Below are 16,552 nucleotides of genomic sequence, written 5' to 3'. Positions count from 1 at the left end.
GGAAATTTATTCTGATCGAGGCAACAAAACAAGTTTATGCACCGGACGAGTTATTGATCCAGACGATGTCTTCACGTCGACAACTCTAACCTGACCATCTGAGCCCGAATACACTTTAGTGACTCTACCGAGACGCCACTCATTAGGGGCTCCCGGTTCTTGGCGCAATACAACCATGTCACCTATTTTCAAATTTTCTAAGGGCCTCTGCCATTTATTTCTTTTGTGAAGCTCTTTAAGATAATCTGACTTCCACCTGCGACAGAAATCTTGTTGTACAATTTTGAGCCTACTCCAACGATTTTGAAGAGATATTTTGCTTGAAATTTCTTCCGGTTCAGCTGGGGACAGTAAAGATGAGCCTACTAGAAAGTGAGCTGGGGTCAATACCGAAAAATCATCCACACTTTCAGTCATAGGAGTAAGCGGCCGCGAATTGAGACAGGATTCAATTGAGGCTAATATGGTACTAAATTCTTCATAGGTGTGACGAATCTGACCAGACATTTTCTTTAAATGCGTTTTACAACTCTTCACGCCTGCCTCCCACAAACCTCCCATGTGAGGAGCCGAGGCAGGTATGAAATGCCACTCCAACTTTTGGTGGCCATAACGTAGAACAGCTTCTGTTTTAAGTTCTGCCAGCGACTTCGCAAAATTAGCTCTAATTTCTCTAGCGGCTCCCACAAAATGACGACCATTGTCGGAAAATATTTTATGGGGACAGCCTCGTCGGGACACAAATCTAGTTAATGCTGCCATGAATGCCGGGGTAGATAAATCGCTGACTACTTCGAGGTGAATTGCCCTAGTAGCGAAGCAGACAAAGAGGCAGATATAACATTTGGTGATTCGACAACCTCGCCCAGAGAAATTCTTAAGGTCGAATGGACCCGCATAGTCCACACCTGTGTTTGTAAAAGGCCTGTTGTACGTTGTCCTCTCGGGGGGAAGGGCAGCCATTATTTGCCCTTGCTTGGCTTTACGTGCTATCACGCAATCTTTACAATCCCGAACGCAAGTTCTTATTACATTCTTTGCTCTCAAAATCCAACATTCCAGGCGTATAGTAGCGAGCATGAGCTAAGGACCCCCATGTAGGGTCAACTTGTGAATAAACCGAACATAGAGTTTAGCAAAACAACTCCTATGAGACAGTATAACTGGATGTCGTTCACTATACGACAGCGACAAAGTTGATCCTAGTCTGCCATTCGCACGAATGAGCTGATATTTATCTATGAACGGGGTCAATGTTAAGAGCGAGCTTTTAGAATCAATTTGCTTCCGTTGAGACAGAGCAGAATATTCCTGAGGAAAATGAATTTTTTGAGACAGTGAAAGTAGACGATTCCTAGCTGATGTCAATTCGAGTGATGTTAAACGAAAGTTGTTAAACTTCTTGTTTCCTTTGGAGGCAGGATGCGTAGCATGAAAAAATCTAAATATATAAGCAATAACATGAATTGCCCTCGAGAGACAGGAAAATCGTTCAAGTATATCTTCAAATTCCGCTGATCTAGTGATATGAACTTGAACTGGTTTTGCCTCAATATTTGTTTCAGGAACATTTATACTCGATGGCCAATATCTTTCCTCATCTTTTAACCATGGTGGTCCCGACCACCAAAGAGCATTCTCCTTCAACTCTGAAGGTTTCACCCCCGGGTTGCTAGATCAGCGTGGTTATCAAAGGTCGAAACGTGACGCCAACAATCACCAACCTTCTCTTGAATTTTAGCAACCCTATTTGCCACAAAGGTAGTCCACGTATGCGGTGGTTTTTTAAGCCATGCAAGGACTATAGTTGAGTCCGACCATAAATATAACGGACGATTTGAGACATCCAATTGAGGAAGAAATACACTTATTAACTCTGCAAGAAGCAGAGCTCCACACAACTCCAGCCTAGGTAGGGACAGTTTCTTGATAGGCGCAACTCTTGACTTTGAAACAAGTAAATTTGTATGTATCTCACCACCAAATTTTACCCTCGAATACAATACAGCTGCATATGCAAGCTCCGATGAATCGCAGAATCCATGAAACTCAATTTCGGAATCGGGGCAATATCGAATCCATCGTGGGATACTAATATTGTCGATATCAACATATTTTTGTATAAAAGACTTCCATCAAATCAGAGACAGCGGTTTGAGGAATTCATCCCATTCAATCTCATCCAGCCATAGCTGTTGCATAAATATCTTTGCTGTAATAATCACCGGGGACAGCCAACCCAACGGGTCAAAAAGTCGCGCAATAACCGATAATACTTCTCTTTTCGTAAAATTTTCTTTGTCTCTCAACTTCTCAGAGACAAAATAGAATGAATCATTTTTGGCGTTCCACCTGATTCCTAAGGTTTTCGCCGAGCTTTTGTCATCAAAATTCAAAAAATCTTCATTTAATAGCCTATCTCGGGGCAAGCCTTCTAAAACTTCTTTCACATTTGAAGTCCACTTTCGTAGTTGAAATCCACCCGACAAAAGAATCCCTTCTAATTCTTTTCTTGCATGTATGCCCTCAGAGACAGAATGTGCGCCTGCAAGCGCGTCGTCAACATACATGTTATTTCTTAATATTTTTGACCCTAGAGGAAACCTTTTTTCCTCATCTTCTGCTAATTGGAGCAATGTACGTAGGGCCAAGTACGGCGCACAATTGACGCCAAATGTTACCGTCCTTAATTGGTAATCTCTTATTTCCATATCTGGGTCCGATCGATACAAAATCCGTTGGTACGGGGCATGTATGGGATTCACAAAGATTTGCCGATACATCTTTGTGATATCCGCATTAAAGACGAATTTATATAATCGCCAATTCAAAATTAGAGTCACAATGTCTTTCTGCAAGACTGGACCAACATATAACAAGTCATTCAGACTTTGACCCCTCGCCGAGGGACACGAGGCGTTAAATACCACTCTCAAATTAGTGGAAACACTCTCGGGCTTATATACGCCGTGATGAGGCAGATAAAAACAAGGTTCTGATTCTCCCTTTGGAGCTTCTACAACTTCCATATGTCCCAGAGACAAATATTCGTTGATGACGTCGTCGTACATCGCTTTAAGTTCAGGCTTTCGAGCCAGTGATTGTTCGTTTCGTAAAAATTGACTTAGAGCTACATATCTATTCGAGCTACTAAGCGATCCCACTTTTGGGTCAGTTTTAAACGGCAAATCCACGGTATATCTTCCAGTGGAATCTCTTTTCACAGTCGATCGGTAAATACTTTCACATATCTTATCTTCTTCAGACAATGGATCTTCCCTCGGAATTTCCTCAATTTCCCAAAACCGAGACAGCTGCTTATCTATCGACACCCTCGTGCAATGAGCAACTCGAGACACATTAATCGAAGTTCTATTGGACGTTGGGCCAGTCACGATCCACCCAAAGACTGTCTTCTGGGCGACCAGCGAACCAAGAATGCCGTGCTGTACTCCATTGAGTAAAATTAGTGGATATAAATTTCCTCCTAAAAGGATATCCACAGGACCGCTTATGAAAAAATGTGGGTCAGCAAATTTTAACTTTGGCAATTGAGAGGCAGAAAAGTTTTCAAATGAGTGGGTGGGAATATTTCCCGTAACATCAGGGACAACTAGTGCATCTATATCTAAAGAAAAGTTCTTGTCGAATACAGAACCGATTGTAAGAATTGCCAATTTAGTACATTTCGTAAGATGTTCACCACCTAACCCTGATATATCAGCTGATATCGTTCGTGTTGACAAATTCAACAATTTTCTCAGTCTCTCAGAGACAAATGAGTCATCCGCACATGGATCAATAAGCGCTCGCGCTTTATGAGACAGACCATCTTTTATAACCGTAACCCATGCCGTAGCCAGCATAGTTTTTCTTGAAACCGATGTGTGGTACGCCCTCACGTTTCCGGACGTCGACGTTGATGGTTGTTCTACTGTGGACTGTATATTCCCATTTTGTGACGATTGTGCACTTGTACTGTTATCACTTTGGTTATTATTTCCGTTTTGAGGGAGATTCGGTCTGTGTAGTAACGTATGATGTTTCAGCCTACATTCAGAACAAGTTTTCTGACTGTGGCACTCAGCCACCATATGTCCCGGAGTGAGACAATTCAAACAGTATTTGTCTCTCTTTATTATAGAAATTATGTGTGTGAAGATAAATTCGAATTTGAAATTGGCAGCAAAAACTTAGCCGAGACACAAACCAGCACCAAAAATATTTTTCAAATTCGACTTTAGTATTTCAAATTCGAATTTGGATTTTTAGTATTTGGCTTATTATTTAAAAACTAAGCCGCGTGCGATATAGAGACTAGGCTCATTGGAAAGGGCTTGAGCTCAGCTTTCATAATCACAATAGTCTTCATTAGAAAAGTATTTGTGAAAAGCGAAAATTTGAAAACAAAATTTTCATCAAATTTTTACAACGGGCCCACTGTGCCAAAACTAAGCCGCGTGTGATATAGAGACTAGGCTCATTGGAAAGGGCTTGAGCTCAGCTTTCATAATCACAAAAGTCTTCATTAGAAAAGTATTTGTGAAAAGCGGAAATTTGAAAATGCTTTTTCAACAAAATTTTACAACGGAGCCCACTGTGCCAAAACTAAGCCACGTGCGATATAGAGACTAGGCTCATTGGAAAGGGCTTGAGCTCAGCTTTCAGATCCACAATAGTCTTCATTAGAAAAGTATTTGTGAAAAGCGGAAATTTGAAAATGCTTTTTAAACAAAATTTTACAACGGAGCCCACTGTGCCAAAACTAAGCCGCGTGCGATATAGAGACTAGGCTCATTGGAAAGGGCTTGAGCTCAGCTTTCACAATCACATAAGTCTTCATTAGAAAAGTATTTGTGAAAAGCGGAAATTTGAAAATGCTTTTTCAACAAAATTTTACAACGGAGCCCACTGTGCCAAAACTAAGCCGCGTGCGATATAGAGACTAGGCTCATTGGAAAGGGCTTGAGCTCAGCTCTCACAATCACATAAGTCTTCATTAGAAAAGTATTTGTGAAAAGCGGAAATTTGAAAACAAAAATTTCAACAAATTTTTACAACGGGCCCACTGTGCCAAAACTAAGCCGCGTGCGGTATAGAGACTAGGCTCATTGGAAAGGGCTTGAGCTCAGCTTTCAGATCCACAATAGTCTTCATTAGAAAAGTATTTGTGAAAAGCGGAAATTTGAAAATGCGTTTTCAACAAATTTTTACAACGGGCCCACTGTGCCAAAACTAAGCCGGGTGCGATATAGAGACTAGGTTCATTGACCACGACCTTGTGTATGCAAGGCATGCTAACCATTGCACCACGGTGGCTCCCGAATGACAAGGAACTTCATTTTCATAGTCGAATCCGAACGGAGTTTCATATTTCGATGAAACCACTTAGAGAAGCTTTGCAATACTCAGAAATGTCAACTTTTTAGTGTTTGGTAGAAGGTGGGATTGAACCCGTAATCCCCAGTATTCAGGACGGGCATGCTAACCATTGCACCACGGTGGCTTTTGTAAAAAATCTAATGTTGACAAAATTTTCCATAGAAAAAAGTATAGAAATAAAATTTTGTCAACATTTTATTTCTATAGAAAGATTTGTCAAATTTTATTTCTATAGAAATAAACATTTTCTATAAAAATAAAATTTTGAAAAAATTTTCTACAGAAATAAAATTTTAACAAAATTTTCTATAGAAATAAAATTTTGACGAACTTTTCTATAGAAATAAAATGTTGACAAACTTTTCTATAGAAATAAAATTTTGACAAAATTTTCTATGAAAATAAAATTTTGACAAAATTTTCCATAGAAATAAAATTTGACAAAATTTTCTATAGAAATAAAATTATGACAAAATTTTCTATAGAAATAAAATTTCGACAGAATTTTCTATAAAAATAAAATTTTGACAAAATTCTCTATAGAAAAAAAAAATTGACAAAATTTTCTATAGAATTAAAATTTTGACAAACTTTTCGATAGAAATGAAATTTTGACAAAACGTTCTAACATATATAAATGTTGACAAAATTTTCTATAATTCAACTGAAATCAAAGCAATAAGAAATAAGTATAATTTGGACAAAATTTTCTATAGAAATAAAATTTTTACAGCTTAAAACCATGTTTTGAATGAACTACAAGAGTAGCTTAAGCAACAGAGGAAAAGCGTGTTTGTCAAATTTATTTGGGAGTTTTTTTTTTAATTTTTAATTTGTCGTAAATTTATGTTCAAATTTTAGTAGATTATTTTTGGCATTACGAAGCAGTTTCAACATTTTCTTTTACATACAAAATGAGCCCTTTTTTAAGAAATGTATGTTATTTTCATTTTTTAATTCAATTGGCAGTTCATTAAATAATTTAAGCCTATTATATAATAATAAATATAAAAAATTAACTCTTAAACAATTGCAAAAAAATATTTCTTTTGCTGGTAAAATAATTATAAATAAATAAATAATAGAAAATTATACAATTGATTGTCTCTAATAAAAAATTTAGTTTTCTACCAAAATCAATCAAATTTTTAATTGAAGTAATTAAAAATTAAGTGAAAGTGCCGAAGAAAACAATTGCTTTTTTAACCAAGAATATTTTTTATTTCTAATTACTTCTACGATTAATACTATCGTGATTGATCAGTTAAAAGTTTAATTGGAAATACGTTGGTAGTATTTTTTTCTGTGTATGGTCTACTATGAGTTTTTTTATTAATTTTTAGGTTTTTGCACAAAAAATTTTGTTTACTTTTTTATCACGAAATTAATTGAACCAATTAAAAAATTAATCGACACTATTATTTATTTGTAGTTTAATTAATTATAAATGAGTAAAGATACAATAAACAGTTTATTGGCATAATTTAAAAATTAATTGAATCAACACTACAATTGATTGTAAATTCCGAATTAATTAAGTATTTTTGTAATTTGTGATTGATGCTATCTACTTCTTTATGTAAGCAATTTCAATAAAAATAAAATTGCTTCGGTGAAACAATAGTGTTTTGCTATCGTAATCAATTACACTTTTAATGGAATCAATTGGATTTAATTGAATTAATTACATTTGCGGACAAAATGATTCGGAACCGCGAATCAACAAAATCTTCATTACGCAGCAAAAATACCACCAATATATTTTAAATTAAAGTTTTAATTAATAATTTAATTTAAAACCTATTTAATCACAATTTAATTGATTTCATTATTTATTTAGTTAAAACAAAAATCAATTGCATAATTGAATTGGAACAACTAATTTTTAGTTGTTATAGATGATTGATATTATCATTTTCATGATAGAAAAAAATTTAATTAAAAATTGATTGGAGCAATTAATTTTGCGATATATCAAAATTTTATTTTTCGCATGCAAACGCAGTGAACATAAAAGTTTATTGATAAATATCAGCTGTTCCCAAAGTGTGAGTCCTACGCAGAAAAAATATCTTCAACACATTTCCTTTGAAAAAGTTGATAGAAGTTGAAAAATTTTCCAATTAATAAATTAATTGATGCAACTAACTTTTTAATCAAGATGGAAACATTAAATTAATTAATAATCTTAAAATTTTTAAGTAAAAAACTAATTGATACAATTAACTTTTTAATGAAAAAATTAATTGATCAATTAAATTTTTAATTTAGTCATTTAAAAAATCAATTCAAATTTGCTCTTAACATCAATTAATTTTTTTAATGCCATTTTCGTGATTTAAGAAATTTCAATTAAATAATTAAATGTATCAATTAATTTCGTGATTGAATTAGAAAAAAAAGCATTTTTGTGTGTATACAAAAAAGAATATTGACAATATTGAGAAATTGTTTATCCTTTAAATAAAACTTTAAAATTTAATTACATCTATATGGTGAAGACTATTGTGGGTCTGAAAGCTGAGCTCAAGCCCTTTCCAATGAGCCTAGTCTCTATACCGCACGCGGCTTAGTTTTGGCACAGTGGGCCCGTTGTAAAAATTTGTTGAAAATTTTGTTTTCAAATTTCCGCTTTTCACAAATACTTTTCTAATGAAGACTTATGTGATTGTGAAAGCTGAGCTCAAGCCCTTTCCAATGAGCCTAGTCTCTATATCGCACGCGGCTTAGTTTTGGCACAGTGGGCTCGTTGTAAAAATTTGATGAAAATTTTGTTTTCAAATTTTCGCTTTTCACAAATACTTTTCTAATGAAGACTTCTGTGATTATGAAAGCTGAGCTCAAGCCCTTTCCAATGAGCCTAGTCTCTATATCGCACGCGGCTTAGTTTTGGCACAGTGGGCTCCGTTGTAAAATTTTGTTGAAAAAGCATTTTCAAATTTCCGCTTTTCACAAATACTTTTCTAATGAAGACTTTTGTGATTATGAAAGCTGAGCTCAAGCCCTTTCCAATGAGCCTACTCTCTATACGCGGCTTAGTTTTTAAATAATAAGCCAAATACTAAAAATCCAAATTCGAATTTGAAATCCCAAATTCGAATTTGAAAAATATTTTTGGTACTGGTTTGTGTCTCGGCTAAGTTTTTGCTGCAAATTTCAAATTCGAATTTATCTTCACACACATATAGAAATTCTATTTTTGTAATTCATACTCATGAATTTGGGACAAGAGCGCAAAAAATGATTTCCTTTACAAACATTACATTTTTGGGCATTCACCTTTGTGTGATGCACTTTAAAATTTTTCGATTTGTCAAAATTGCTGTATTTCTGCCGCTGAGACAGAGAAGAATTCGACGTTTGTGGACCATAAATGTCCGATACGCTTTCCAACGCATGGAATCTTTCAGTTAGGAACTTATCAAGTTCCTCCCATTTAGGTATTTCCGTTTTCTGAGCCACCGATTGCTCCCACAGAGACAATGTTAACTTTGGCAACTTTGACGAACATTGATATATAAATATCGGATCCCATGAACCAATATCTATTTTATACAATTTAAGAACTGATATGGCGTTGTTAATTTCTCGCTGTAGCTTCTTTAAACCGCTGGAACACTCCTGCGCACATTGAGGCAGATTAAATATTGTTCGCAACTGATTATTGATTACGATACGTTTATTTTCATATTGATTACGAAGGTTTTCCCACGCAATTTCAAAACCTTCGGATGTCAAAGGAATATGCCTATTTATCTCTCTTGCCTCGCCAGTGGTTTTTTGGAAAAGGTGATATAATTTTTCTACCGCACTTAACTTTTTATTGTTGACATATATGGCGGTGAACAAATCCCTAAAACTGGGCCAGCTCAAATAATCACCTTGAAAAATTTCTGTATCGCATGGTGGGACAGCAATAGAACTACCCGACTTCTGGACTGGGGGAGCTAAATCTTCCTTTATTTTTGATTTAATGCTCCCAATTATAGCCATGTATTTAATATATGCGCTATGAACTTCTATCCTCTTTTTTCTTATTGTGGTCTTATCTTTCTTTTCGCATTCTGGATCAGCAATACATTTTTTATAAACATCCTTCCATTCTGCGTACATACCCTGTACCTCCTGTTGTTCTGCCTCGATCGACAATTCATTGTGTTGCACTTTTTCTGACTGCTTCAAAGTCTGCTCATAAGCAATATACTCATCGGACAATACAAGATATTCTTCTAACAATCCCATCTTTACTTGAGACAGATATACTATAACCAAGTCTTTCGCTTCGAGAAAGACAAATATTGCACAGCTGCGTGTGAAGGGACAGATAAAAAGTTGTTCGACTCTGATTCACTCTCCGAAAACTAGAGAGTAACTCGATGCAAGACTTCTCTCCGCAAATTTTACTAATTTTTAAATCAAATCAGTGCGAGAGAAGCTACCAATATGCAGAGGAACAAATTTATTTGCAAATGATTTATTTTAATATCTCAATGCCACCTATTGTTTGAATTGAACTCAACAGCACAAATTCAGTCAAGAGGCAACGTAACAGTAATCCCAAAAAGAGGCAGAGAAATCGTGTGAAAAAGATGAGGCAGAGTAATGTTTTCGAAAATTATTGAGACACAAACAAAGAAAGGCAACAATTCGAAGAGGAAAAAATTTCAATTTCAAAAAGCGCATAAATTCTCCCAGGTTTTATTGCATTCAAAACTTTTCCCAACTATAAATTTTCCACTTGAGACATTTTGTGGGCTAAAATGTGCTCTAAACTTCGATTTTTTTTCAATAGTTTTAACGAGAGGTAGAATATTGTTGAAATTATTCAAATTTTTAATTTAATTTGAGGCAGTCCAGTAGTTTCCTTTTTCACTTTGGAATTTTAAGAACCATTTAACAGTCAAAACAGTAATAGTCCAATTTCTCCTTACAATATTTCAATGTTTCTCCGCATTAATACAAACTTTAAATCCTTCTCAATTTAATATAGATGAATAAATTTCGATTGTTCCAACCAATTTGTATTTTAATTCAAATTCCTCCTTGAGGCAAAATTTTATTTTCAAGAATTTTTGTTTATCTTTTCCACATATGAGCAATATGCTATAGTATCATATGACCATGGCCACAAATTCAAAAATTTTTCGTGTACCACTGTACCTCGGTTTGCAATATTTGGGTCTGCTTTGGGTTTTCAAATGCAAATCAATAGAAAGTGAATGTTGCTGAGAGACAGATAAAATGATTCGCCGACTAATACTCTTTAAAAGTGTGCGCAATCATAAAAAACACCCTTCTTAAGATATTAAGAAAATCTCTTATTTTTCTTTTTGCAACCAGCCGAAAGGCATAGAAAAAATATACATATATTCTTTTTTCGATGTATGTATGTCCATGGGACAATTATAATAGCAACTCACTGTCTTGTACTTTTTACAAGTGTGCTAAATTTTCTTGAGTGTTTTCTGTTCCTTCTTTAATAGCAAAAAACTCAAGTTCAATTGATTTTAATTCAATGTGAAGCAGCATTTAAAAAAGGTAAACATTCAACCACCGTTCTCTTAAAAGCCCGAGAACTTGTTCTCATTGATCGTTCTCTTAAATTATTTATTTACATTCCACTGTCCCCCACATGTAAATATGTGATGCGATAATTGTTATACGAAATGCAAAGGGACAGAAAAAACAATGCAAAAAAAAACCAACCGCCAAATTTTGCATCAGCCGACAGACGAAAAATCCCGGTTGGGTACAAAAACAAAACCCACTGGCTGCACGTATATATGTTTATGCATATGTGAAACAGAAAAATAATGTTGGTTGACGATCTACACCAACAATGTTAGTAAATAAATTTTGGATCAAATTTATAACTGTTATTTTCTCTACCAAAATTTATTTAAATTTTTTATTTTCTTTCTGATTGTATTTCTTGTCGCAAGAAGAGGCAGTGACAGATGTAATGCACAGTATGGGACAGAGAAAGGGCCAATGTATGCACATATATCTTTCCACACTCAAATAAAAATGATAATGTACATACCTTTTCTCCAAATTGCTTGGGCCTGGGTATAATTTTTGTGGTTTCTATTTGATGAATATTCCACTCAGACGAATATTTCAATGCTGGTTTTCATGAAAAGACGGATCACAAGGACCATATGTTGGGGCCTATTCCCAACTCTCCGGCCTTACTCAAACAACACTTGGAGCTGGCCTTTCACTAGCACTTTCCCCTAGTGTATTATGTTTAATCACGCAGCGCTAATGTCACTAGCCTTGTTCGGGGCAGAAGAGGGGATTCTATTCTTTAACTCCCTTTCCCGGAGCACACAAATCACTTTTCAGTTGGTTGTTAATAAACCTTTGACCGGCCTCACGGGGCAATATTATTGAATTTAACACTTTATATTAGCTTTCAAATGTATTATGGTTTCGTTTTATTAACTTTTAATTCTGATCACAATGTCTCGATTTTATAATCCAAAAACACTATCAAATTTTTGACTGTCGCCGTGTCTTTTGCTATTCGAACCTTTGTTCGCGTTTTCTTTTATTTACACTTAATCTTGGCATAGAACAATTGATGCGCGATCGCTGATGGTTGACACTTTACTCCCGTCATTTACTTCTTTTCTTTCTCTCCCTCTCCTTGGGTGTCAAAGGAGGATTTCATGTGGGACAACGGCGACAATCAAAAGGGTTAAAGGCGGCCATACGTTCACTCATGCAGGGATGCCATTATTGGAAATTGTCGTTCTTATATGGCATGGGACATTCGGACCCCCGCATGCGTGAACACTAGTACTAACAGCATGTAAAACAAAAATTTTCATTTTGAGATCCTACCTCAATTACTTCAAGAGGTATATGAGCTTGTTCTGAAAACTTGATTCTTGAATTGTAACCAAATGGCCCTACGAAAAGAAGCGCTATTTGGCCTATAATATCTTTCAAAGTGTGAGAAAAAACACAAAAAAGAACCCGAATAATTATCAGCTATAGTTTCTGTATAAATATCCATTTACTAGAAACATACAGTAGAAAAATTGTCTCAAATTTTTATATTTTTCGTTTATTGTTAAAGAAGTCGATAAAAATGTATTTTAGTTCTCACCAATATGGAAAATATTTATAGCTTATTTAGATTAAAGCCTCTACTTTAAAATAATAAACTAAGTGGGAAAATAGAATTTGGTGTCTTTTCCGAATGTCCTTCTAAGTGGACATCGGTAGTGAAAGGGTTAAGATGCAAATAAAAAGAAATTAAGAGTTGGAAATATCTTGGAACAAACCGGAAAATATAATTTTTAATTTATTGCTCAATATTTAACATTGCTTTAAAAAATTAAGTTTTTGATTTAAAAAAATCCAAATAAAAGAAATTACAAACATGTATGGACCTAGCGCTGTCAATGCAACATTTGGTATGACGCAAGCCAATTTCCCATCTTCTAAAGTATATTGTCTTTGGTCACCAGTCTTGTTATATTGTTTTTAGTTTCATATCTATAGCTGCCAACTATTTTCTCAACAAAACAAGTTGTTAAGAACTCAAAATGTTTTACTGTTTTCTCTGTCAAGCATCTACAAACACTTTTGAACAACAAATACCTCATATTCAATAGACAAATTTGTTGAGCATCACTAGATTTGATATACAAATAAAGTTGTTAATATTTATTTTTTTTGTGCACTATAGGTTAGAATCCTATGTTGCAGGGAAGTGATATTGACTGGTTAATTGATGAACCACTACTGAGGGTTTAGTCAATTATTTTCAAGAACAGTGCCACACAAGGAATAAAGAAAAATTAATAAATAATGTCTTCTAAATATAAAAATTTCCTACGCAATAGAGAAGAAAAGTAATTCTAAATAAAAGTATCGACCGATTCATATTATGATTGCACTTTCAATCTGTTTTAGTTATATATTTTTTAAACAAACATAAAATAAATACCCTACAGTGTGTTACCGGATCTTAGTGGAATGTTCAGTCTAGCACACTTATTATATTAATGAATATCGTTTTTAAATTCTATTTAGGGTGATATATGGGCTGAAACTAGAATGCTTGGCTTACGATGGAAATATTTAGCATTAATGGAGGGTAAGGTTTATGATATAACCGAATGGGCAAACTGTCAAAAGGGAGCACTAGCTCATTTAGAACCAAATTCGCATATGGTACAATATCGCATTGTTCGTGGAGCTCAACAGCAGCATCAAAAACAACAACATCACCAAAACCAACAATCTACAGGATCTCATTATCCCGGCGGAGGTACAGCAAGTGGTAAATTTAAACGTGACAATATACCAACTACGTAAGATTTCCTTTTACAAAAATTCCTAAAATATTAAACATAATAATTGATTTTTGCAGTGAAGCATCTTTACACGAGTTCCTCGATAATTTGTATAGTGGCCAACATCCCCAGCAACACCAAAATAATACTGCATATGCGGGTTCTGGCCGTCGAAGAAACCGTCGTAATTAAATATCTTCTGACACCACCAATTTTCAATCTCTTAATTTTGTTTACTATATAGACGTAGTTTCACTCTATTTTGCCAGTTATGCAAAATTCTTAACAGGACCGTTTTATGTACATCACTTTTCTATCGAATTTTGTCTTCAATTTTGTTAATATCCTTTTCTCTTTGCAAGTATATGTTTTAGTTTATACTTTTTATTTAGTTATTTTACCAAATAATATGCAACTTATGTTAAAGAAGCGAAAATAGAAAAAATAAAACAAAATTTTATTGTAATTCATCTCAAATAATAATTACTTGAAATGTAGTATTTGTTACATCTATCTCTAACTCTTAAAACAAAGAAAAAATACGATATTCGCAATGAATTTTATTTAAATGCAAAGTAATAAATTATAAAATATATGCAAAAAAATGCGTTTGGTCTCAAACCTTTTTAAAAATGACAGGTGCCACAAAAGAGAAACAAAAAAACAAATCCATCTTGAAGTACTGTGAAATCAGAAATAAGTTATATCAAAAGAAAACAAGCAAAAATAATAAAACGGAAGAAAAAGAATGTAAATAATTTAATAACAATTTTTAATTTAGTTTTCTAACGGCTTTATAGGATAGGAGCTGTATCCATAGAACGTGTACTAAATAATTACATACTTCTCACATATCGAAATCATTTACAATTGACAATTGTTTTACATTCAGATTCCAAAACTAATTTAAAAATTTAAAATAATATAATAACTAGAGGCGATTTCGTTTCAGTGAAAAAGTGTAACCCTAGGGATGTACAACTTCTTCCCCAATTTGCCTTACGCCAAAATTATTGTGTTATTCTAAAGAGGGTACAAATTTATAATGCTGTCGGGGATTCTAATACAAAAATTGCAAAGTCGTTTATGTTTTTTAAACGATTTCGTAAATGATGCACTTTTTATTACAATCGGAATCGACATGAAAATTTATATAAACATACGAAACCGATAAAAAAATATTACAAAAACAACTAATATCCTAGATCTTGAAATTAAGAATAATTTATTTTATTATTATTTTGGCTTGAGGTCCTTTTAATAAAAAATCCTTTTTACGATTTTTGATTACTTGTTAACTTTATTCTCCAATATTTCGACTAACATCGTTAGTCTTCGACCGGGATCTACATAAATAACAAATATTAGTACACAATGTACGAGTAACACAAACAATTTATATTTACATTAAAGTATTTTTAGGAAATAATCAAAAAATTGTAGAGAGTGATTACGTCTGTTTTTTAGAAAATTTGATTGCCAACTAAATATGTCTGCGTCCGTGTTTTTTTTATGATGTATCTATACATTTGAGAACATTTATCTGTGTCTGTTTTAAAGTTTAATCTCTTCTCGCTGGGAACGTCGGTGATATAAAGCATCTCTAAGGTATATCGTCGGAACGGATTACTCTCTTGCACTAATACATCTACATCGTCAAAATTCGGGCTGTGTCCAGTTTGTGTACAGTGGGTTGCGAGTGCCGTCTTTTGATCCAATGGCTTATCTCTAGCCTTGTGGTCAGATTTGTGGGATGAAATTCTCGTCTTTAATTTAGTTCCTGTAGTACCAACATATACCTTTTGGCATATGTCGGACCCGTCTCCATTACATTTTATGTGGTATATATAGTGTTACGGTTCAATCTATTATACATTGGTATCATCTAACAGTGTTTCACTCATTATCTTCTTTTGTATCTATTTGCAACAATGTAAAAATAACTCTCACTCTTACTCTCATTCTCATCTATTTATATGCTTGCATCTTTTCGTTAACATACACATACACACATGTACATATATAAATGCTTTAACATATCTAGTTCTAAGCTTTGTATTGTGTAAATAAAAATCACTCTGCATTTTGAAGTAAACAAGAACGCATCGTCGTTTCTCATTTGATTAGTACACCACAATTAATGGCGACGAGAATAAAAGAGTGAAACTTAATAAGTTAATAAATTAAATAATTTAACAAATAAAACAAAACAAACAGTAAAAAAAAGAAATGCCTGCCAAGATGGATGAAGCAAATCAAAGTTTTGCCGCTAGTCAAATTGCTGTGTTTCAAACATCGAATGTGACGGAATTTAATCCTAATGTGGAGTCATGGAATGTATGGAAAGAACGTTTGGACATACATTTTGGTGAAATAAGTTGCACGGATGACAATGTGAAGAAGTCGATTTTATTAAAATCAATTGGTGCCGTGGCTTATAAAATGTTACACAGTTTGTGTAGTCCGGATGCTCCTGTAACCAAGCGGTATGATGAATTGTGCATTGTATTGGATACCCACTACACACCACCAACTATTGTGTTCAGTGAAAGGAAAAAGTTCCATGTATCAACAAAACACGACAGTGAGACCGTGGCTGAGTGGTATGCCCGTGTTAAGACATTAGCTCTTAATTGCAAATTTGGTGCAAACTTGGAAGCCTTCGCTCTAAATCAATTTGTGATGGGTTTGCCAAATTTCACTTTCGAACGACTGTGTGAAGAGGACGAAAGTCTAACGGTGCAAGTGGCGTTGAGGAAGGCAATGATTTTAGAGATGAAGAACTTGACAAAGGAGGCAGAGAGGGAACAAAGTTCAGTGAACCTTGTTCAAAAGCAAAAACTAAACTTCAAAAATAA

General features: G+C 34.2%; 1 protein-coding gene across 2 annotated transcripts in view; it reads left to right on the top strand.

Moving 5' to 3' along the window:
* The window catches only part of LOC142221622 (uncharacterized), a 199,725-nt gene extending 185,565 nt beyond the window's left edge, over window positions 1–14,160 (top strand). Inside the window, exons 6-7 of one of the 2 annotated variants that reach the window (XM_075291375.1) lie at window positions 13,432–13,712; window positions 13,772–14,160. In XM_075291375.1, coding sequence (XP_075147490.1) covers window positions 13,432–13,712; window positions 13,772–13,886 — 396 coding nt within the window. In that variant the 3' untranslated portion in view covers window positions 13,887–14,160. Of the gene's footprint in view, window positions 1–13,431; window positions 13,713–13,771 lie in introns of those variants that run through there. The other variant, XM_075291377.1, reaches the window with a different exon arrangement.
* The last annotated feature ends 2,392 nt before the right edge of the window (window positions 14,161–16,552 follow it).

This window comes from Haematobia irritans, chromosome 1, assembly GCF_050003625.1.
Source record: "Haematobia irritans isolate KBUSLIRL chromosome 1, ASM5000362v1, whole genome shotgun sequence".
Taxonomy (NCBI): domain Eukaryota; kingdom Metazoa; phylum Arthropoda; class Insecta; order Diptera; family Muscidae; genus Haematobia; species Haematobia irritans.
Note: the sequence above shows the minus strand (reverse complement) of the source record. Positions and strands in the feature narration are given on the sequence as shown.